This window comes from Propithecus coquereli, unplaced genomic scaffold, assembly GCF_000956105.1.
Source record: "Propithecus coquereli isolate 6110/MARCELLA unplaced genomic scaffold, Pcoq_1.0 Scaffold171, whole genome shotgun sequence".
Taxonomy (NCBI): domain Eukaryota; kingdom Metazoa; phylum Chordata; class Mammalia; order Primates; family Indriidae; genus Propithecus; species Propithecus coquereli.
This window is the reverse complement of record NW_012141747.1, coordinates 5,461,823-5,486,106: the sequence shown is the minus strand read 5'-3', so window position 1 is coordinate 5,486,106 and position 24,284 is coordinate 5,461,823. Positions and strand designations below refer to the sequence as shown.

Below are 24,284 nucleotides of genomic sequence, written 5' to 3'. Positions count from 1 at the left end.
GACTGGTTATCTTTACCTGTGGGACTATATACAGTGGTGGAAGACAGAGTGGGAAGCCTAACAAGCAAGCCTTAGGCCTCACCAGTGCTTAGCAGAGCAGATGCCCTGCTTCTGGAGGAAGGCGAGTTAGGGTGGATCTTGCCTGTCTGTTCCTGGCAGGCAGCTGGGAAGGCACCGGGGTGACTGATCAGCTCTATTCACCCAGAACCCTCTACATTTGGGATAGCTGCACCCATACTATATTCCTATACACTCTCTGCCTGGCCTCACCACTGCGGCCTGCAGACCTCCCCAGCCTTCACAAGGAGCCTGGCGTCGCACTCATGGACTTCCTCTCACTCTCAATTTCCTATCATCTGGACCCCAGGCCTTATACAGGTCGACAGTCTCTTATCTGTAACTCTGAAATCCGAAAAACTCAATGTGTTTTTCCCCTAACTCATTTAGAAAGAAAACTTAACACGACTAAAGTTTTTTGGTGGCACAACCTAAGCTGAACTGATGTGAGGCTAGTTTAGTTGTTTTATGAATTGTATGGCAGGTGCACTGCGTATCTTTGTAGAATTCTGAATTCCCAAACATATGTGGCACCCAGAATGTTATGTGAGGGACTGTGGACCTTACCTCTTGCTCCGCGGCCTCGCTATTGCCAATGAGCTTTACTCCTGTTACTGTCACACTTCCTTTTCCGACGTCAGTCTCCTATCATTCCTTGTTCCCACCACCTCTGCAATTCGACTTGTTGATTTTCCATCCCTTGACTCATCCACGTTCTCCCTGTTTGTGAGGTTCCTTCTGGCAAAAGGTCCTCCCCCAGCCTGCTAACCACACAGTCTAGCACAGCCAACACTGTCTTGCCAGCATCCCCATGACATTCTCACCCCTGTGTCTTTTTGCTGTCCCTGTCCTGCAGAGCTCTGACACTGTCTTAATCCAGCTACCAGTCTTCACCCTTGGGATGCAGAATACAATGGAGAAAAGTGACACAAAGGTGAAGCAGTGCCACAGTGACCCTCCGCTGGGTTCTCAATGTCGCCTGGTCTCATGTCCCACTGACTCCCAGTCTACAACATTTTCAGCTATCCTAAATAGCTGAAAATTTGACTATTCCAAACTTGGTCTATTTTCTATTTCTACCCTACCACTTCCCCCTTTGGTCTCAGCAGATGACTGTGAACTTTAGTTCGAGCAAAAACTTGCCTAAACCCACATGCTGCCTTTTTATCTCTACCAACTCACCCGAATCCACATACCTGTGGAATAAGTGTCCCTTCTTTTATAATCTACTAAACTGGGTCTCACCCCACCCCACCTCCTTGGGTACTTGGTTTTACCAATTATCTTCTCATTTTCATTTTCTTCTCTCCTTTTTTTTTGTAGGAAGCCACATGGTATAGGAGTCAGAATCACAAAGACCTGGGCTTGGCTCCCATATCTGCCCAATATAACCTTTCTTAGACTCAGTTTCCTCACTAGAAAAATAGGGTAACAGCAATGCCAACCACCAGGGAGCATGAGACATCACAGCTGTGTCTGGAACATTAGTAAGTGTGGACCCACACCACTGCTCTCAGCTCTACTGGCTTTTTGACCTTGGCCCATTGACATTTTCAAATACCATGTTCCCATTTGTTATTCCTTTTTTCATTAAAAATATTACCACACAATACATGCATAGTTTTTACTTGTTACAAATTAAATAACATGGAAAATACAGGCTAAAAAGTAAATGCCCCCAACTAATTAGTGGCCACCGTTAACAGTCCAACATATAACTTACTCTCCAAGCCACAGTGACCTGATCTCTAGTCCTATTGCTTCACAGAAACTGTCCTTGCGAAGGTCACAAATAAGGTTCTACCTGCTAGCCTCCACAGATCACTGTTCTGCCTATGCTTCATCTAGCCTCACTGGGATATGTTAACTACACCTTCTACTTGCTTTCTGTCATGCTGTCTGTTGGCCGCCTTCCTGCTGGCCTTGCCCTCAGGATTCTGTCTTTAGTCCTCTGCTTGTCCCACTTCTCACCTTCAAGACCAGTTCCAAGCAGATACTCCTGCTGGGATGTTCCACAGCCATTTCAACTCAGCAGGCTAAAGATGGTATGTTCCATTTCCTGCCCTAATAATAATCACAGCAGCAGCTCCACCTTATGATGTGGGCAGTAACTATTTGCTTCACTTTAAAGATAACAAGCGGAGGATCACAGGAATCATTTTCTCCAAAGTCACACAGCAAGTGGCAGAGCCAGGATTTGATCTGCACCTGCCTGATGGTAAAGCCTGGTCTCATGATACCACACCTCTCTGCCTCTCCCTATGCTTGATAAAGCCTCCTATCAGACTGCCAAAGCCAGAAACAAGAAAGGCTACAGATGCCACCATTTCTATGGTTAATGCAGATACTGAGAACCAACTGTACTGGCCTCAGAGCTTTCTTGGGTTTTAACCCTCAATCCAGCAATGGCCTCTGTCTAGTCCACAGGGTTTAAGTGTTACAGGCAGGAAAAAGCACAGAAGTACAGAATCTAATGATTATCCAGCTACATGAGTCCCTGCTCAGGGCAACCATGAACAGGGGGCATTTCTGGGCACCACCTTTCACCAGGAACAGTAACTGGAGGGATAACTAGAGAATGGCTGGATGGCCTGCAAGTCATCCAACCAGGGAAGGCAAGATCCAGGGAGATCATCACATCATTTGAATAGAGGTTATTCTGAACAGCCTCCAAAAGTCAGAAATTACATAAGCTTATTATAAGCAAGAATTTTTGTTTGAGATACTGGGGAAAAAAAAAGAATGAGTTGCTTCCAAAAAAAGAGAATGTTCATATTTAATGTAAACCTGGTGACTTTTTGCAGGAGTGTAGGGGTAAGCATTTGAGAGATCATAAACATTCTGCCCAGCTGAAAGCCTATAGTTTCAGGACATACTACTATTTTGCAATCCCGAGATCAATGCACATCTTTTAAAGTTCATTTTAAGACTGATTGCCTATATGTATATTATACTTCAGTAAAAACACTTACTGAAGAAAAAAACGGATTTTGGCTCCTTCCTTCTGTCCAAACAGCAACGGTGGGAAGGCTAACAAATAGAGTGGCCGGTCATGTGAAGCTTGTAATCATGTCTCCTTGCAGGCTCAAGTCACTAACAATGGGTTACCATAGGGATATGAGACTTAAATAGCCTTGGAACAATGTATATTATTAATGCATGGCTGACACAGGGAGAAAGGAAGATGCAAAGAAGTTCAGGCTATAAAGGGATAAAACTGAAATACAACTAGAGGCCATTTATTGCTTTTCACATTTTGATTTTGGAAGTTAGGAATTAGCCTACCTATTTATGTGTGGTATGCAGACTTCGAGGAAGGCTCTCAGTGATGCCCATCCCTCTGGTATTTATGCCCTCACTGAATTCCCTTCTCCTGGAGTGTGGGCTGGACCACACTTGTAATGAGCAAAATACTACAAAGTTGATGGAATCACAGATTATATCACAAAAAACAGTGAATTCCATCCTGCTAGCTTGCCTCCTTCTTGCCCTCGTTTGCTTGTTCTGGTGGAAACAACTGCTCTGCTGTGAGCTGTCCCATGGAGAGGAACCATGACAGATCTCTGGCCACAGCCAGCAAGGAACTGGGGCCCTCAGTCCAACAGCCGGTGAGGAAGTGAATCCTGCCATCAACCACCTGTGTGAACTTGGGGGCAGGTCCACCTTTATTTGAACCTTCAGATGACTTCAGCCCGAAAAACACCTTCACTGCAGTCTTGTGAGAGCCAGAGGATCCAGCTAAGCTGCACCCATATCCCTCGCCCACAAAAACTGTAAGAAAGCAAATGCTGTTTTAAGCCACTAGGTTTGGGATAATCTGTCACTCAGAAATAGATAACTAATGCAGTAAGCAGAACTCTAAAGCAAGGTTGGCAAACTTTTTTTGGTAAAGGGTTGGATAGAGAACATTTTCAGCTTTGTGGGCCATATTGCCTTGGTTGAAACTACTGAACTCTGTCATTACTGCATCAAGGCAGCCACTGACAATATGTAAACATGGGAACACGGCTGTGTTCAAATCAAACAGGTGGTGATCTGACCTGCTGGCCGTAGTTTGCCAACCCCTGCTCTAAAGTAAAGGTTGTGCAGAAATCCTAATTTTAAGTTAAAAGGCACATGATCTCCATTTTACCACTGTGTTAAAAAAAAAAAAAAAAAAAAAGCTCAACCTATTGCAATAACCACAGGCAGTTGAAAAGGAAAACAGTAGATGTCCAACAAATTTCTGACTTTGGTAAGCAATCTAAGACATACAAATATATCTTTTATGACAAATAGATACCTCTATTTGCTTTTTGATGGGGAAGTCCCACAGTGGAGATAAATTTGAGCCAAAGGATCCTACTAAGCTGTGTAGTTTATCACAACTATAATCACAATAGCCCCTTACACATGCACTGGCTTTTCCCTTATGTGTCACATTTTCCCCACAGTGGGAATAGATGATTACCTTTGCTTTTTGACAATGGCGATGGAGGCTGCTCTGTAAACACTTCTAGGGGAGGGGAGTCATGGTGGTCGAAGTCTTTGTCCATGGCTTCTATGAGACTGGTGATGTCTGAGTCCTCTGAGCTGTGCCTTGTGCTGCTGGCACGTTCTGGGTGGGAAGGGTGTGCAAGGGGGGCGGGAGACAGCCTTTCGGGCTGTGGGTCCTGGTGCTGAGGCACTGATGGCGGCGGTGGGGGCTGAGAGTGCTGCTCCAACGGGCTGTGGATATGGTGCTGGCTGCTGTGCTGGTTCTGTTTTGCTCCTTTGGACTTCCTGCTTGCAGCATGACCTTGGGTCACTGTATTTGAATCTAAGACAAGGGAGTTTGTTTTACTAGCAGACTGCGAAGAAGCTGCTTGTGCAGAAGTCCTGCTAGAGGTACTTGAACTGTTTTTGGTTCTGACGTTTTCCACGTCAGCTGAGTTTCTGCTGCTGTGACTGCTGTGTGGGTGGACTGCTGGGCCACACTGCTTATGACTCCCTGCACCAGGGCGGGATGAGCCGCCTGCTCCACAGAACCCCCTACCGTGACTGGGGTCGCAGCTGAGCGTGTTCAAGCTGAAAAAAGGATGGATCTGAATCAGTAAATAGCAACCTAAAATCTAATATTAAGAAATTTTATTTCTTCAGTATGACCATCATAAATATAAACTACTGGAGGGAAAAAAAAACAGCAAGAAATGGGGATAATTTCCACAACTCCCTAAGGTCTGTTTTATCTAAAAATTTATGAATCAAGTCGGTGTTCTAACTAAGAATATTTTAACTCTCACCAATATAATAAAAACACAGTGTCTGGTATAAGCTCTAAGTAACTGAGATACAGGGTATTAAGGAATCATAATTAAGACTTTTTTCTCCTGAGCAAAGATGAAAAGCAGCAGCAGCTTATTTTTATTTGTAATTATATCAGCCAAATCTATGTATACTAGAGAATTTATTGCCAGCATATGGACATACTTTCCTTCAGATGAAATACCAACGATTCTCCTGAGATCAAATGGCCTTCCCACATCAAAGGGCGGGTTTGAGGCCTCAAATGACAGTCGCCTTCGGAATGGCTCCCAAATTCCTTGAGCTTCCAGATAGGCTGTTCCAATTACCAAAAGAAACAGTGCACTGCAGGGGTACAGGAGTTGGAGAATCAGGGGTCATTTGGTAGTGCAAGAGTAACAAAATTTGATATTAAAGGCAGAATGTCTTGGTAAAGTACAATATGATGTATTATAAAAAAACAAAGATGTCTATGACAATTTTTAATGGACAAGACAGAAACCAAAGCATTATAGATAGAAGTTTGCATATCAATTTTTATAGAACGTCATCTTACATGGAGGAAATAATTATTTGTATCAGAGAAGACAACTGGAGGATAATTTTTCTTTTGCTAAGAATTTTAATTTCAACTTTCTCTTTTCCCTTAAAGGATGTGTGAGGTAAATATGAAAATTGATTTAGAGGTGAGATTATCTGATTCTTAAAACATGTAAAGAAATAAATTAAAAAAAGATAAAGATGCTGAGGATTTAAAAAATATTTCTTAATCAGTTTCATGTTGCCTAGGTACTATTCAGAAGAGTATACTATTAAGTAAATCATATATGCCCAAATCAAGTAAGTTTAGCTGATAAATTATGAGTGTATTTTTATTTAAGAAATTAACATGTACTTAATTTGCATAACACATTTCAAAGGTAAAAAAGACTTTGTTCATTATATATGCCACCCAAGAAAGGTTCAGTTCTGTTTCCACAAGTATGTAAGCTTGATGAAGGCAGAGAGTTCTGTTTTGTTCATTGGCATATCCCAGCACTTAGAACAGTGACTGGCACATGCTGGGTGCTCAGGAACAGTGTCAAATGATGAATGAATACCAACCTCAAAACAAGACACAAGTACCTCATTATTCCTGAGATGATGATGTACAGAGCCAGTTCCCAGTTGGGTCTGGGGAGCGCTTCTGCACAGGTTGCTAACATGTGGTATGGAAGGGATGCATTCAATATAAATACAAATTCAGAGCCACTGGTTGTTATAAACTTCAGTTCGCGAATAACTCTAGAAGCTGTAAAATCAGGAGTAAACCTAAAACAGAATGACAGCAGTAAGACTAAGTTTTAAAAATATATCACAAGCAGTTTAAACATAATATCGGCCCTGTAAGCTTTTGAAATATAACACAGAATTTGAGTTTGATGCTTTTATCCCACTTCTTCATTTTAAGATGAAGAAAGTATTGTCCCACAGGTAATAATAAGAACAACTGTATTCTGTGAACAATTACAAAAATTACATTAAAAAAGAACATTATCAGCTTCCCATAATTAATTCAGAAAGCAGTCTCTGAGCCTTCTTCCTTTCCCTTCCCTTTTCTCCTTTATCTAAATCCATATTCTCCTCCCAGGCTGCCTTCCCAATAATGCCTTAAGAAAATCCAACATCTAGCCCTAGTGATCTTGTCATCATCTCCTGCAGTACTGCTTATTGCCACAATTATTTTATTTTTTGTTAAACTTGAGGAAAGGTGCCCTCTTCCTGATTGCAGCTTTCGGAGTCAAGCATTATGCCTTGTATGCAGTAATGTAGCTTCTTACTAAATAAATATCCATTAAGGATCACAAAATTATTATTCGATTAAGTGACAGAAGTTAAATTTTACTACATAAACTTTATAACAAATTATCAATTGTTAGAATATGCTGTATGTATTACTGATATAGGCATTAAAATATTGTCTTCTGACTAAAATATTAAACAATCTTATCCTGAAAACATGGACAAACTGTACATGTATGATATATTAATACAACTCTGTTGCTGAGGCACTTGTGAATTTATAACAACATGCTATGTTTTAACATGACCTTGAAAATAATTTTGAAATTGGTTTCTAAGATTATCTGATCTACTCTGGAGATAGAGGAAGTTTTACAACGTTGAAAACTTAGATATGAACATTAAGCCAAAGATTAAGTGGAAAAAAAAATCAAATGAATACATCTGTGGATAAAGGCCTTTTTTTGGTAAATATGAAAATATATCTTTGTATAGTTTAGTGATTCATTATATCTTAAAGGAAAATACTTACAATATAATTATGTCTCTAGAGGCATTGGCACTTAGTGCAAACTCTTGACAATTAACAACTTTAAAGCCATATCCCTCACATGAGTATCCACTGATTTCAATGGTGTCTATGTGGATTTGAAGTTGTCCTGTATTCTCTACTTTAAATGTTCTTTTCAATGTGAAATTTGGTTCTCTTAGTTTCAAACCTAAAGGAAAAAAAATTAGGAGTAAGGATAATTTTTGTCATCATGTGCTCCCAGTCCAAATGATAAGCACATTATTCATGAGCTACTGCATGCCAGAGACTATAAACCACCCTCACACATCAAAGAGATCTGCTACTCCTCAGATTTCATCAGGAAGCAATCCACTCTGATGTGTCATTTTAGATGGCTAAAGTTTTATTATGCTTTCCTTTACATACTTAATCAGCCAAGGTATACAATGAGTGTTGATACTTTAAATCTTTTAGGATCCAAATCAAACAATCTTTAAAGCAAGGCATGATATTTCCTTAAAATCCTAAGCATTCATCACTAGTATACATGTGTGCACATATAGAAATACTGTTCCTATTTTTGGAATTATTTACTATTGAAAGCAAATGCTGAAGTTTGTGTCCTTGGAACTGTTAGGAATACTTACTATCTGTACAATCTTTTAACAATGCTTCCGTGATTTTAAAGCGTAAGGAACTTCCTGGACCTGGAAGCTTGCCTCCCACCCTCAAGTTCTCGGTTGTTCCTTGTCCTTGGACCATCACAGCATCCATCACAGTCAGGTTATTTCTATGCAAGAACAAGAATTACAGATTTTTCCCCCATTAAATTTGCACAATCTTTTGATCTAAAATTTCTACTGTCATTTTGCAAAGCACCACATAGAAACTGATACAGTGAATTTAAAAGTGAAATTTATACTTTAGGAATTTAAAAATACACGAAGAAGAACAAGAGTTTTTTAAGAGTCATACATGGTACAGAAAGATACTATTCATGCTTTTGAACTATAAATTTAATAACAAAGGTAGGTTTTATCAGGGGTGGGTATGTGTGCATGTTTCAGAATACCCTATTTCATAAGTTAGATATGTAAATTCATCTCGAAACAAATCCAGTAAGGGTTTCTATATAAGTACTAAAAATCAACCTACGTCTGTATCACAGAACCTACCTGACTATGATTAGTGAAGAAACAGTTCTGTTGTGAACTGGAGTAAACTTTACTTTGACAGATTTCTTTTCTCCAGGTTTTAAAATTAGGTTTAAAATTAAATGTCGAGAGGCTCCCTCTGTAAATCCTGTTGAACTCTGCATCGGATGAGCCTGGAATCATTGGTAAACAAACAGGAATCTTTAACATATTCTCTGGAAACATGTTTTTTCCTTTCCCCCATCTAGAGCCCAGTATAGTTTCTCAAATTGATTAAATATGTAAATGATTTTATCCTTCATGATTTAGATACCAGTTAGCTGGCAAGCAGAGGTGGGTAACCAGTGATGAGACTTCATATGCGGCATTAAGTCCAAAAAGTAGCTTTGTTCCTAGGTCACCAAAGTCCTCATGTTTGTACTAGGCATTTGTTTTTGAATATAGATCTTTTTGTTTTTAATCTTTTTTAATTCTAAAATATAACACACATATAGAAAAGGACACAAACCTAAGATGAATAGCTTGATGTGTCAGTACGAAGCAAACACTCGAGTAAACAAACCAGCACCCCAGGCCCTCCTGACTTGCCCTGTCACTGCTGTCCCACTCCTCCCCTTGGAAGGGAGCCAGCTGAAGGGTCTTCAGGTAGCAGCATACTTTTATTTGTAAAAATATTTCCGATTCATATCAATCTCTCATTGAATTTTATTTTGAAAGTTATGCACATAATTACTGTTTCATAAACACTTGATTTAAAGTTTAAAACATAGCTTAGTTTAATACTCAAAGTATGACTTTTTGACCACCAGTTACACATAAGGTTAAATAACATTTGCTTTTTTTTAAAAAAAAAAAAAAACAAAACCACCACAGTTGACATATGAGGATATACTGTTCTGACGTCTAAGCAACATTAACTATAAACTTTTTTGAGGGAAGGGTTGACAATACTTGGCTATAAATGTCCATGGCAATTTATGGCTCTGCTAACATGATTTGACATACATTAACTTACAGTCAATAAACTTTATGAAGCATACTACTTCTAAATTCTTGTCTCTGAAGTATATACAGTCATTCCTTGGTATATGCCAAGGATTGGTTCCTGGACCTGAGTATACCCAAATCTGTGCATACTCAAGTCCCACTGTTGGCCCTGTGGAACACACCTACACAAAAAGTCAGCCTACATGTAGTGTTGCATCCTGCAAACTGTATTTTCCATTTGCATTTGGTTGAAAAAAATCCACATATAAGTGGATCTACTAAGTCCAAACCTACGTTGTTCAAAGGTTAGATGTTTCTGCATCTAACATTTCTTTCTGTCAAAGTCTAGTAGGACAACAGAATATTCCAATTGCTCCAAAATGGTTGGTGAATGAGTTCTCTTTTAAATAAACTATTCTGAGTAATTGACAGACACAATGATGTACTATCTATATATTCCCAACAAACACTAGATAATTTAAACTCTGATGACTTGGGAAACACTATGGGATGTTGTGATGCTTCCAGGACATCATTAAGGGCCTTAATATAGTGGTGGTTCTCAAAGAATGACCTATGGACTCCTGGAAATCCCAGAAATCCATTCAGGATTCAAAACTATTTTCATAATAATACTGGCAGACATTATTTGCCTTTTTCACTGTGTTAGTATCTGCACTGATGGTCAGCAAAAGCTATGGAGGGTAAAACTGCTGACCCCTTAGCATGAATCAAGGCAGTGGTATCAAACTTCCGTAGTACTGTATTTTTTACCATCATGTATTTGTAGTTGGGAAAAAAACTGTCCTGATGAAGCAGTATTAAATATTAATTTTATAAAATCTCAACCCTGGAACATAAGCACACATCCTTTTAATATTCTGTATGATACAACAAGAAGTATGAATAAAGCACTCATACAGCATACTGAAGTACTATGCCGTTTTGAACAGCAATTCCCAAGATGCAAGCTGAACTAGCTGCATTTCTCATGAAATGCCATTTGTGTCTGAAGGAATGATTGACAGTCAATCTATGGTTACTCAGACCTGGGCATATGGCAGACATTTTCACAAAAATAATGAGTCTGTCCCCTTAGGAAAACAACTGAATTATTTGTTTCCAATGACAAAATTCAAGGTTTTGAGCAAAACCTTGTAATTTTGGATAACTTGTATCTGTCCTCATGAGCTTCACAGCTTCCTAATACTTAAAGAATTTCAGAATGGTGGTTATATTGATGAATATGATTTTTTGGATATTGTATAATGAATTGTGTCAACATTTGTAAGGTATGCATATCTCAGTGAACCACTATTTCCAAATGACTGATGTATAGTTTTGTAACTAAAAAGGCAACTAAGATACTCCTTTTTTCCAATTACATGTCTGCATCAGGTTGTATTTCATCATATACTTTAACCAAAACAATACATCATGAAAGACTGAATGCAGAAACAGATATGAGAATCTACTTGCCTATTAAGTCAGAGCCATTAAAGAGATTTGCAAAAATGTATAATAATCCACTCTTCTTGAAAATAAATGTTTTTTAACAATATAGCTAATTTTTATTACTTTATGTTATCTATGTTAAATGAAATGGATTTATTATCATTTTGGATGAATTAAATCAGTATTTTAAAGATCTTCAGTTCTAATTTCTAACATGGTAAAATATTAATACACGTAACTTATACAAACAAGAAACCTCTCTGGGGTCTTTAATAACTGTAAGACCGTAACAGAGTTCTGAGACTAAGAATTTTGAAAACCATAGTTCTACAGCATTGTGGAGAACTGGGATAGAATTTATCCTAAGCTTATTCTAGGACCTGCTCCAGTATTTCTTATTTAGAATAAATTTATGAGGTCTAGAGTACTGTTATTTATTTTCCTATCTCTCACAGTGCCCAGTTCAGTGTTTTACATCTTATAAATACCATTAATACTTGTCAATAAAATAAAAAAGGTAAATATTAGTTCGTTTACTCCCCTTAAATGTATTTTCTCCCTTATAAAATGAGAGTAAAAGGAAGTTCTGGTTACTGAGCTTTCTAGATAATTTCCAATTTTTGTTACATTGGCATTTTATGAACGGGAAAAACAAAACACAAAACGATTTCAACAGAAAGGCATGAGACTAGAATACATGTCTAAACTTTAGTCTTGTGTTCTAGCCATTATTTGACAGGAAAAGATACAACACTGAAAATTACTTTCCTATACAAGCTTGACTTAAAGATAGATTTATAAAAATTATTCTAATAAAGGTTTGGCTAATGTATGCCTTATAGATTAAAACACGAACCTATGGGAAATAACACAATATTTCAAGACAAGGTTTGATAAGGCTAACAGCAATTCCTAATCAGCAATGACCATGAGGTACGATGGTTAAGGGTCTTGGTATCTAAGAGAACCAGATGTGAATTTGGCCTTGGGCAGAAGGATGTGGTGGCCAAGGGATTTGGGCCAGTTTGCAGGGGGCCTTAGCTCCAAGTGCTGACTTCCTGACTACCACATACCCTCACATTAAGGCCTTATACAATAGAGAATAGTTTGGTTCCTAGAACAAACCCATTTAGGTATAATATATATAGGTATAATAATTCAAGATTATCTATTGAGTGAAAACCATGCATACTACTGTGCTAAGTATGAATACAGCCAGTCACGGGTCTAGCATTCATGGACAGCTTACGATTTAATTAGAAAGTATCCAGAAAAATTTTATTTATTTATTTATTTATTTATTTATTTATTTGAGACAGAGTCTGGCTCTGTTGGCCTGGCTAGAGTGCTGTGGCGTCAGCCTAGCTCACAGCAACCTCAATCTCCTGGGCTCAAGCCATCCTCCTGTCTCAGCCTCCTGAGTAGCTGAGACTACAGGTATGCGCCACCATGCCCGGCTAATCTTTTCTATGTATATATTTTTAGTTGTCCATATTAATTTCTTTCTATTTTTAGTAGAGACGGGGTCTCGCTCTTGCTCAGGCTGGTCTCGAACTCCTGACCTTGAGCGATTCACCCGCCTCGGCCTCCCAGAGAGCTAGGATTACAGGTGTGAGCCACCGCGCCCAGCCCAGAAAAAAATTTAAATGACTGAGCTCAATATTTAGATGCTTAATGAAAATAAATTATGTATTAGTATATACTTCCTCTATATAGTCTCAGAATTTCTGGTAGCTATTATTATAAACCTTCATGGCTTAATGTTTAATACTCACAAACAGGAATCTTCTACTAAATGTGCCTCACCTTGATCTAAATCCCACCTACTCTTACTGGTTTCTTTGCCTCTAAAATAATTACTGGACTGCTTTGCTTCTTCCACAACTTACCTGTCAGCCAAATTTAAGAGCAGCCAACAGTTTTCTTTCACATCTGCACTGGTTAATATTACAGAATTATTTTTTGGGAATAGCATGAAGTTTGAATACTTACACTGTTTCTGAAGACTTGGAATTCTAGTGTTCTCAAATCTATTTTTGCCACCTTACTCAAGTTAAACCTAAAATAAAAAATGTACGCATATTTATTCATAAATAGCACCATCATTAAAGGAGTTATGAAGTAAATATCAAGTTTGTGCTTTATTTTCAAATTATCTGCTGGTAGATTTTGAGAACACTGTTACCAGATTAATAGCCTTCAAAAAATTAAAGGATACAACTTGTAATTCATATTTTGTTTACTTTTTTAAACTAAAATATTTGAAAGGTTTCATCTGCTTTCTCTTTACAAATATTTTAGAAGGGAGTTTCACATCTCCTTTTCTTGCCTTAAATTGAAAACTTTTCTAGATGCTTAACATAATATCAACCTCTTTCCCCAAAATCTTCTCTCAACTTTAATTATACATCCAGAATTTCTCTAAGTCAAATCTGTTACTGTATGAGCTGCAATAAAGTTTTAAATATGTAAAATCACAATTCAGTACTACACAGAAACATTTTAATTATCTACAGCAATGCTTACCTTGATACTAACTTATCTACAAAGACTGAAGGGTTGGAATATAAAGCCAGAGGAATAAACTGAATATAGACAGGAACATCTGCAGGATTTTCTAACATGATCTCTTCTTCCTTAAACAAAGTAATAAAACATTAAATGAAAGATTTCTATAGTTAAAACTAAGAGCAAGTACTTTATAACCCTATTGTGTATTTCCAAAAAACACTGATGTTGCTTTGAATACTTACTGAAGAGCAGTTTGTGTTAGTAAGCGGAAATTTCAAGTGCCGGGGTGAGCTAAGGATAGAAGGCCAGGAGAGCTCAGCAGTGATTTTTGATATTATATTTTTTTGAAGGTCTGTATTTACTTCAAATATAGCATTCAACCTAGAAAAACAATTTTGTAAGTCACTGTATCAAAAGGAAATGTTTGAGTTTTCTGAATATAAGAAATTTTATTAGGCTTATGTACTTAAGAAATTTTATTCTGGCCCTGAAACAACATGTTTATTCATTCTACTATTTTACTATGCTTTTAATGCTACATGAAGATGTCTTTATTTTGGGACAAAGAGCTGTCAAAATAGCTTATCACTGATCCCTGCATTGTTTCTGTACTGAACATGGCAAGGATGGAATATCTTAGGAATAGTACCAATAGCATTAATGCAATCCTATGTAAATTTTGAAGAACCTTCTAAAGTATAAATTAAATAAGAAAAGCTGGACTGTATTAGATAATATATTTAGAAAACGCAGGCATATACAGATAACATGATGTTAAGGGGATCCTAAAGGATCTTACATGCTAGAGGAAAGATCTAGACACCAATAGCAAGGTGCTCAAAATATTTTCAGTAGAACTAATGAGAAGGCAGTGCACTCCCCGGCAAATGTTTTTTTTTTTTTTTTTTGAGACAGAGTCTCACTCTGTTGCCCAGGCTAGAGTACCGTGGTGTCAGTCTAGCTCATAGCAACCTCAAACTCCTGGGCTCAAGCAATCCTTCTGCCTCAGCCTCCCAAGTAGCTGGGACTACAGGCATGCACCACCATGCCCGGTTAATTTTTTCTATATATATTTTTAGTTGTCCAGCTAATTTTCTTTCTATTTTTAGTAGAAATGGGGTCTCGCTCTTGCTCAGGCTGGTCTCAAACTCTTGAGCTCAAAGGATCCACCGGTCTCGGCCTCCCAGAGTGCTAGGATTACAGGCGTGAGCCACCGCGCCCGGCCACCTGGCATATGGCTTTTACCCCTCTTGACATAAAAACAAAACAAAATTTTCACATGTAATGAAGACATCAGGGTTTTGTGCAGACAGATGTAAAATTTCAGTAATATTCAGGACCTCATTTTAATAGTTCCTTACTTGTGTTTATAGGCCAGTTGTTCAGAACTCAGAACACACTGTCCAAGGAAATAATACTATAAATGGTGCTAACATCTCTGGGACTAAAGACTAAAGCCTATTTTAACCCCTAACACTACCGCTGTAGTGTTATGATACTCTAATATTGGTAAGAGTACAGGTTTTATAGACTTGTAGCAGAAATTCTCTGTAACACACACATTGATAAGGTAACACAAAGGCAGGAGCAGAAAGACACATTCACTGTGTACCCAGGACATGGTGACACAGGGCAGACAGGGAGCCCTGGTCTTAGCAGTGGGGTACTGGGTACACAGAGAGGAAGGTGGTCATTTTGTGGGTGGGAGGTGAAGAGATTCCCTGGCAGCTAAGTCTAGGCAACACTACACGTTATTTATTTATAATTGAACATTAAAATTTGGAGCTTGCTTATTCTGTATAATGTCCATTGTGGAAATACAGAGTATGAAGGAGAGTTTACATTAGTGTTTTCTTAGCAAGTCCATTAGCAGAAGTCTCTTTGGTACTCATTTTAACTATTTTAAAGTAAAAACTTAACTTTCTTTTGCCTTAAGAAAACAGTTCAGATAAACAAACCCTTGGATTCAATTGTTAAGAGTACTATAAAATTCTCAAACCATTAAGTAGGAATATCTTGATGCTCACAGATATATTCCAAATGAGCCAGTTGAGAAGTTTCAACAGTTGTCATACTTATCATTATTCTAGTCAAATTCTCTTCTGAACTACATGAAAAGACAAGATTTCTGTACTACCAAAGGAGTACATTTGCTTTTGAATCCAGGTGCAGTGCTGATTTGTCATTAGCAGCACATTTCCTACCTGCCAAAGACACACTGTGGAGCCTGTACGGACTGGGCCCTACACGCCCCCTAAAAGCTCAGCACTTGGAAAGGGAGGAGGTAGTCCTTTTTACAATGAGCAAATAGACACTGGGGCTCCTACCTAGTGTCTAGGTGGCAGTAAACCTAGAAAATTTTTTCCTTGCCTTTAACAGAGGTCAGTGGTAGGTAAAAACTCTCTTTTCATTTGCAAATGGCTGTGTCTAAGGTGAACACTGTAGTCATCCTATATAAAGACAACTTCAAATAGTTTCTTGGGTTTTAAGGAAGTATCTAAAGCACTGGAGAAAAGAGAAAAATGACAGCGTGTATATTTCTGAGCAATATACAATTAAAACGGCAATTTAAGATAGCTCAATGATAACTTTCTGGAGATTAGGCATATTTTCTTAGCTATAAAGTAAAATAACCTAACATAAGAATAACATTAGGAAGTAATATCAACTGAGATGTTTCAAACTCGTAAACATGGCTAAAATACTTAAGTAAAGCCAAATTACTCACCTATGACCTGAATTTTCCTTTATTCCCATCCATCCTTTGAACAGGCTTTGATGCAAATCCCAGTCAGCATCCCACATATCTTCCTGCATGGCTACCCCAGGCTGCACTTTGGGTTCAGCTAAAACAAGGGAAAGTATGTTATAACATATTCAGCCCAAGATCTATACATACCCACTTGTCAATCTTCCTTCAAATGATTTCTATAGTACCAAGAGACAGGGATGGACTTTAAAAGTGGCAGCCTTTTGTTAAAAGAACATTTTGGGGGATTGAAAGCGTGAGAGAGAACAGCAAGATAACTTACATTTGGATAGGAAAGGCAAGCCAACATAGCAATGATCCCCACACTGCAGTCCAGGATCAAAATAAATATTTGCAATCTATAAAGAGGCACAGGAGAACCATGAATCCCAAATCCATAGAAGGTCACAATAACAAAATATTAACTGATGGGAATTCTCATATATATTAACAATATTTTCAAACCTTTGATTTTTTCCCTGGCTCCAGGTCTTCCTTATTGCCCCGTAATCGTTTATAGTAAAATCGCACATCTTCTGATAAAGATCGTATTTGTTGTATTTTTACCTTCTGTGAGAAGGAATTCATAATATTTAAACTTTGATGAACTATTTTCCCCTGAAGGAAGAAAACAAAACACAAACTCATGGTCAAATTTTCTTAAGATCATATACTTTAGAGCTGACAAGCATATTTCCAGGAAACCAAAGTCCAAAAGCAATTTTAGAATTTTCATCCATTGGTAATCTCTAAATTTGGTAAATCCATTGGTAAATCTCTAATTACTTAAGAGCAGGAAAAAAACCCCACAAGAACACCGAAACTTTATTTTGTTGTTATGGCATGTTACAGAAAAATCAGGACAAATTTTTGCAATATTTTGAAAATGAATTGAAGTAAAAATGTTCAGTTTCACGTTAAAACACTGATGATCTCAACAAATATACAACAGAGACAGCTTCAATAAAAGGAATGGTCAAGGTTTGTTTATACCAAGGAAAGGATGCCCTGAAATAAATGAGTTCTAAAATCTAATGGCAAACAAGACAAAATCACATTTTTTCCTTAAAAGAAAGTCTTTCTCATTAGAAAAGTATCATTTGTGACAAAGAGAAATTAGGATCTTCTAAAACTATAGGTTATCAAGTATCTTATTAAAACAGCATAGATTAAATTGTTAAATAACCAATGACTGCTCTTACCAGCTGCCACCTTCTCCCTATGATACGGTACCAAATTTTAAATAAAAAATTAAATAATTTAAATAATCCCCAATAAGAATCACATTACAACATTTTACTTTAATTAATACGGAATTTTACCTTTTTGTATACGTGATTCTTACTCATTTGAAGAGGTCTCTAAAATGAATAAACTCACTTTTCTAATATTTGGTATTAAAAGATAACAGAAGTTAAGAGAATACACAGGAAAAAGAGCTGAATGATGGTGAGGCTGAGACCAATACACTTACAGCCTAGTGAGAATAAAACACTAGACAGACAAGAAGGCGACTCTGTTGCCACGATGGATAGAATGTCAGAACAGCAGAGTCTTCTGGCAGTCACCGGGACTCGACAGGCCTATGATAACTACTTCCCTGTGCCTCATCTTGGCAGGGGTGTGGCGGGGATCAAACAGCTAACAGATACAAAAGTTCCTTTAACAATTCTATTCAAATGTTAAGTGCTAAACTACAAGTTATGTGAAATGTTTATTCTGAGGTATTGTTTCTATCAGTCAGCTCTAGTATTTCCCATCTGGTAAAGAGACTGCATGGAATTTGTAATACAGTGTTAATTTGTAATTCTAAGCAAACATCTCATCTAATCCTGTAAGACATCTAATGATATTTGAAAGCTTAATCTGAAGCTGTGCAAAACCAACACTGCTGTAAATTTGGTTTGTCCCCTCCAAGCCTCATGTTGAAATTTGATCCCCAATGTTGGAGGTGGGGCCTTATGGGAGGTGTCTGGGTGATGGCGGGCAGGTCTCTTATGATAGCTCCCAGAAGTGAGTGAATTCTTTCTCTGTTCCCATGACAGCTGGTTGTTAAAGAGAGCCTGGCACCTCCCCCACCCCTTGCTTCCTCTCCGGCACCATGTCCCACCATGAGTGAAGCAGTTTGAGGACCTCACCAGATGCAGATACCTGTGCTGTGCTTCTTGTACAGCAGAACCATAAGCCAAATAAACCTTTTTTCTTTATAAATTATACAGCCTCAAATATTCCTTTATAGCAGCACAAAGGGGCTAAGACAAACGCCTTGTTTTTATACAGATGCTTTCTCATTTATTTCATCCATGCATGGGTCTTTTCCCTGTGTTATCTGCTGCCTTCTGAACTGAGCTATTCTCTTCCAGGACTTATGCAGAGATTAAGGAGATCATTGATTGAGAAGGTAACTGAAGGAAGAACAAGGCTCTTTTGGATAAATAATGAAGTCAAGAGTTCAGTACAAAGTGGAATGACAGGAAGATGAAGATTTAATTAAGACTCAAACTTAAATGTGGTGAACCTAGTAATTAAAAATTTATATTTTTAAGGAGCTAAATTTTGAATTTTGGTTTTATTGTACAGGCTGAGTATTCCTTATCCAAAATGCTTAGGACCAGAAGTGTTTCAGATTTTGGATTTTTTTTTGAAATATTTGCATATACATAATGAGGTATCTTGGAGATAGAACCCAAGTCTAAACATAAAATTCATTTAATGTTACATATACATCTTATACACATAGCCTGAAGGTAATTTTATACAATATTTAAAATAATTTTGTGCATGAAACAAAGGTTTGACTACAACCTGTCACATGAAGTCAGGTGTGGAATTTCTCCACTGGGGGGGTGTCATTTTGGTGCTCAGAATTCTAATTCTGGAGTATTTTGGATTTCAGATTTTTGGGTTAGGGATGCTTAACCTATATATAGTATTAAGATTTTGCAATGTCTTGTTTCTCCTAATTCACTGTATCACCCATCACAGGATAAAAGACACTTCTACATTTGGCCAGTATTTCCTGAACTGATTGCACCATCTTCTTGCAAAAGGCAGCACCTTATCCTGGTTTTCCATTTCTTTTCTCCTTGTTTTCCAAGGTCAAACTCTAAGACATATTTCTGCCTCCTCTATCTACGCTCCTCCCCATAGTTGCTTCAGTTTGTATGACCTCTTTAGGATATTTAAGCATAGTTCAAATGATTTATCTGAAATCTCTCTTGCCTTTGTTCCCTGTCCATCATTTGTTCCTTCATCTATCCATTATCTACTAAGTGCCTGCTATTGGGAATAAAAGATCCCCTATCCCTTTCCTAAAGGATTGCAGAGTCTCATTGGGGAGGCCAACTTACAAGGAAATATTTATAGCACACTATGAGACTTGCTGTAAGAGGTAATTTCAAAGTGTTCAAAGATCACACATAAAACAACTGATATTGTTTAGAAGAGTCAAGAAATCTTCAGAGAGGTGACTTTGACAATGGAATTGAATCTTGAAAGGTATGTAGGAGTTCTTTGAAGGGAGGAGAGGAAGGGTATTCAAAGCAGAGAAACAACAAAGCCTTGAAGGAATGAAAGGACTTTATTGCCTCTGCCACAGTCCTGAGCTCAAACCTTCCCCCTTGACTTTTCATGTGGACTCTGGCCAGAGTCTCTGGGTTGGCCTCCAGGCGTTCTATTATTACTTCCACATGCATCCTATATTGCCTTCTGCCAGAGAGCCAGTCTTTAAAGCTCAGCTTTGATGATACGAAGTCACTGCTCGAAAACTTCAGATTCCCATGGACTTAAACACATTTTTTTTTCATGTTATCACCTATCATTCCACCTTCTCTCTTCAAATTTCCCCTCCATTCTTGCTAAATTGGAAAACTTACTACTGCCTAAACCCACCTCAGACTTTACTGCCTCTGCATCTTTGTTGAGGTTGTTCCTTGGCCCTGAATAGTATATCTTTACCACCACTTATCTGTCACGGCCAGAAGAAATTTTAAGCTGGCTCACATGGCACCTCCATCAATGAGATCATGTATCACTCACAGGTCCAGTTCTCTTTCTAGACAGAAAACTTTCTGAGGGAAGGGACTCTATCTTCAAAAGAAACTGGTATAAAGTCTTACTTTATAATAAATGATTAATACAGAATAACTGACTTTAATGTTAAATTCTAGGAACACAGAGGCAAAGGCAAAGGAAAAAATGAGCAAGCAAAAATCTGTAAATTAATTGTCTTACTGGAAAGGAAGGTGGAAGAACCATATGCTTAGGGAAGCATGTCAGTGAACCCACCGCAATCACAGCTTTCACAGGTATTGTGAGGATCTGTGGAGTGAAGAAGCAGATCATATAAAGTAAGTGCTTAAGTCTTAGATTGAGCTTGACAATTATTGCATTATATTATGGAGTTAATCTCATTTTGGGACTTATATTGACAACAACTCAAAACCAACATCAAAATCACACATGGATATTGTTTAATCTGCCCAATGTACTCCATAAAATGTAATGAAATACAATAAATTTCCATATACTTCTCAGTGATTCACTGAAAACATGGTAAATGAGACTAAACAATGGGGAAGGAATGAAGACAGCTTGTTCAACATACAAGTATTTTGCAGATTATTAATATAAAAAGAAAGTCAAATTATACTCCTAAAACAATGTATGAAAAGTCCAGCATTTTCTACAGTTGCATAGTTTTGTTTTTTATTATCTAGAAATAGAGATTAATCTAATTTAAAAAAAATGCATTGAACATTCCAGAGTTAGAATCCCAACTCACACTTCGTTAGTAACTCACAAAGATACTTCTCTAGAATGTTTTCTCTTTTCATTTTCATTCATATTAACAAAAATTTGTCTTTATTTGGAAATGTACTTATTTCTATCATGAGTGATAAGCATGAATTCCTCACTTTTGGAGGTAATCTGACATACTCCCAACAAATAATTTATTGTTAAATGGCCAATTCTGTTTATTTTGCAATTAGAGTTCTATCATGTGGGGGTTTCACGTGCTGAAAACACGTAGGAGGATAAGGGTGGAAACTTGTTGAATTTAGCAGTGCTTGACTTCCCAAAGAACTTTTAAATATAAAATTAAAAATATTTAGGTTTGGCAGAAACATATCCATTCAAAATCTTACTGAAGGTAACATAAACACCACGAAGAGTTTTTAGAAAGCTTAATGATCTTTTTGTCCTTTGACTTGGAATGACTCCTGATTTTCTTCTCCTTTTTGGAAATGCTACACAGGAGGCTATTTATGATTGCAGGAAGAACCAGAGGTATCTAACTCAGGAAATTCAGTCAAGCTCTGTGCTATCACCATCTGTAAGCAGGTTTCCAACACAGCAATTCTAAATGTGCTAATGGCATTTTTCTGAAGTTGCTTTTTTAGTTAGGAGGTTTGAGTGTTATCAGAAAACTATGGGCTAATGAACATCAATCTTCTATAAATTATTCTGTTTTTTTTTTTTTTTTTTTTTGAGACAGAGTCTCGCTTTTGTTGCCCGGGCTAGAGTGAGTGCCGTGGCATCAGCCTAGTTCATAGCAACCTCAAATTCCTGGACTCAAGCAATCCTTCTGCCTCAGCCTTCTGAGTAGCTGGGACTACAGGCATGTGCCACCATGCCTGGCTAATTTTTTCTATGTATTTTTAGTTGTCTGATTAGTTTCTTTCTATTTTTAGTAGAGACGGGGTCTTGCTCTTGCTCAGGCTGGTTTCGAACTCCAGGAGTGAGCCACCGCGCCCGGCCTATTCTCAGTTTTTAAGGTATGAAACTGGTAAACTGTAACTTTATGAGTAAACTTAGTTCTCTGTTTTCATAAAAATAAGAAAGGACTGACTTATTCAGAAAAACCCTATTGACATGAATCCCCCTAAAGTCCTTACCTCATAGTCTGTTGTGATCTGTATGGCTCCGTCATGAATCCCTTCTAGTTTTTTTGCAGTAAGTTTGACTCTGAACACTGCAAAATAGCCTGAAGCCAATATTACCTGTATAGAGTAGAAATGATATCATTCATTAGCCTTATGAGTTGAAGTTTCCTATTAAAATAGAAATGAAGGCTATAGTGATAAAATGACTTCCAAATCCTACCATATACCAATAAGTATGATACTAAATTACCATATCATCATGTACAAATATCTCAAAATAATGTCCATTCCTTGATGTTTATCTTCTACATTTATTCCATGGGCCACCAAGAAAGCTGGCTCCAGAAGGAGCAGTCAGACTCCTAGCTACAAGCTGGGTAGGAGTTTAGTCCTCTTGCCAGTAAAGCTCCTCACTCACCACCCATGGACCTACATGGCCAAAAGGGATGAGGGCTGGAATGGAGGGATATAGCCTTCCACCAACCCTACAGCCACACTGGGGGCAGAAGTACACACACATCTGGTTCTGCTTCATGTTCTGAATGTAACTCTGTAATGTTAATATTCATGTCTTCAGAACAGCTGAGATTGGGTATAACAAACACCAAACCTATGGCATTCCATGAAAGCATATTTGTCAACAACCTCTGTGCATAAGGACACTTGCTCTTCCTTTTGTAAAACTGCCCTAACAAATTCCATCTGAACCTGCAGATGAGATATGTGAAGCTCCCTTTTGCAGGTGATTTTACTAATTTTTTTCTCAGTACGTATGAACTACAAAGTTCCCTTTTCAGTAGTGGTGAGGGCTGAGACTGATACGTTTTTCTCTTGTTTAGTGCTCTATTGTGACCAACTGTACATGTTTATAAGACAGAGTAAAAGTATGTGGGCAGATTCACACAGGGATTGAGCAATGTTTGCTTCGTTGATACTCTTTTCTAATCAGCATAGAAAAGTGCCCGGGAATCTTACTGTATGACTGAAAACACTTTCTACCAATGTTCAGGGTTATCTCTTTTTCCCAGGAACCTCAATGAACACAAGGTTTAGTACCCATGCGAATTTCTCCTGCAGTGACACTTGGGTTACAAAAAGATAATTCAAATTTCACTTGTCCTAGAACTTTTTATGACAAGGTAGAACCTAACACCTTTAGGTTTCAGTGGCCTCATCACAAAAGGAGGAGGCTGAAGTAGATTACCTGCAAGGTCCTTTTAATAGCAAATAACCAATGCTATTATGAATCACATAAAAATATCAGTTGAGGTATACAGCATAGCAGTGGTCTTTCAGTTGCAGTTTAGACATCTATCTCAGTTTAAGGAAATGCTAAGAAAGTTTACTTACTGATGACTGGTCTGATAAAGAGGATTTTTCGAACTCTGGAAGGCTTGAAATTATTGTAGTTCTATTGCCTTTTTCCATAGCTACCAGTTCTATTGATAAACCATCTCCTATGATATGCCAACTTTTTATAGCCAACTTAAAAAAGAGAAAGAGATAAAAGTGACTATCACAACACAAGCAGAAAATCCTTAAATGTGATTTAGAATAAAAACAGATTTTTTTTTTTACCTCAATTGGATTGCTGTTTATAATTGCAAATAAAATATTACTTGCTTCTGTAGCACTAAGTACTCCAAAATCTATGAAACGTTCTTCTATTTTGGGGGGCAACACAAAGTACTGGAAAGATACGAAAGAACTGGATTGAACATAAAATCACATTTATGTGACAGAATGTTATTGAGAGAAAGTAGCTATAATTTAGACTTATTAAAGTTTCTATGTTTTATGTACATATACACATACACATATATACAATACAGTTGAGAACTCTGTATGGTAAATTTTGAGTAACTGAAATGAAAACAGCCATGGCCTCTACTGAGCAGCTATTTCTCCTCTGAAGGCACATAAAAGAAGCA

At 37.6% G+C, this 24,284-nt stretch overlaps 1 protein-coding gene across 1 annotated transcript in view; it reads right to left on the bottom strand.

Moving 5' to 3' along the window:
• TMEM131 (transmembrane protein 131) overlaps nt 1–24,284 on the bottom strand; it is a 244,454-nt gene that overhangs the window by 36,263 nt on the left and 183,907 nt on the right. Inside the window, exons 16-31 of the mRNA XM_012641982.1 lie at nt 23,932–24,042; nt 23,704–23,838; nt 22,366–22,470; nt 20,702–20,788; nt 16,934–17,086; nt 16,752–16,827; nt 16,448–16,565; nt 13,962–14,100; nt 13,735–13,844; nt 13,201–13,267; nt 8,788–8,939; nt 8,260–8,402; nt 7,634–7,820; nt 6,445–6,630; nt 5,506–5,664; nt 4,508–5,103 (exon numbers count right to left, since the gene is read on the bottom strand). Coding sequence (XP_012497436.1) covers nt 4,508–5,103; nt 5,506–5,664; nt 6,445–6,630; nt 7,634–7,820; nt 8,260–8,402; nt 8,788–8,939; nt 13,201–13,267; nt 13,735–13,844; nt 13,962–14,100; nt 16,448–16,565; nt 16,752–16,827; nt 16,934–17,086; nt 20,702–20,788; nt 22,366–22,470; nt 23,704–23,838; nt 23,932–24,042 — 2,524 coding nt within the window. The remainder of the gene's footprint in view (nt 1–4,507; nt 5,104–5,505; nt 5,665–6,444; nt 6,631–7,633; nt 7,821–8,259; nt 8,403–8,787; nt 8,940–13,200; nt 13,268–13,734; nt 13,845–13,961; nt 14,101–16,447; nt 16,566–16,751; nt 16,828–16,933; nt 17,087–20,701; nt 20,789–22,365; nt 22,471–23,703; nt 23,839–23,931; nt 24,043–24,284) is intronic.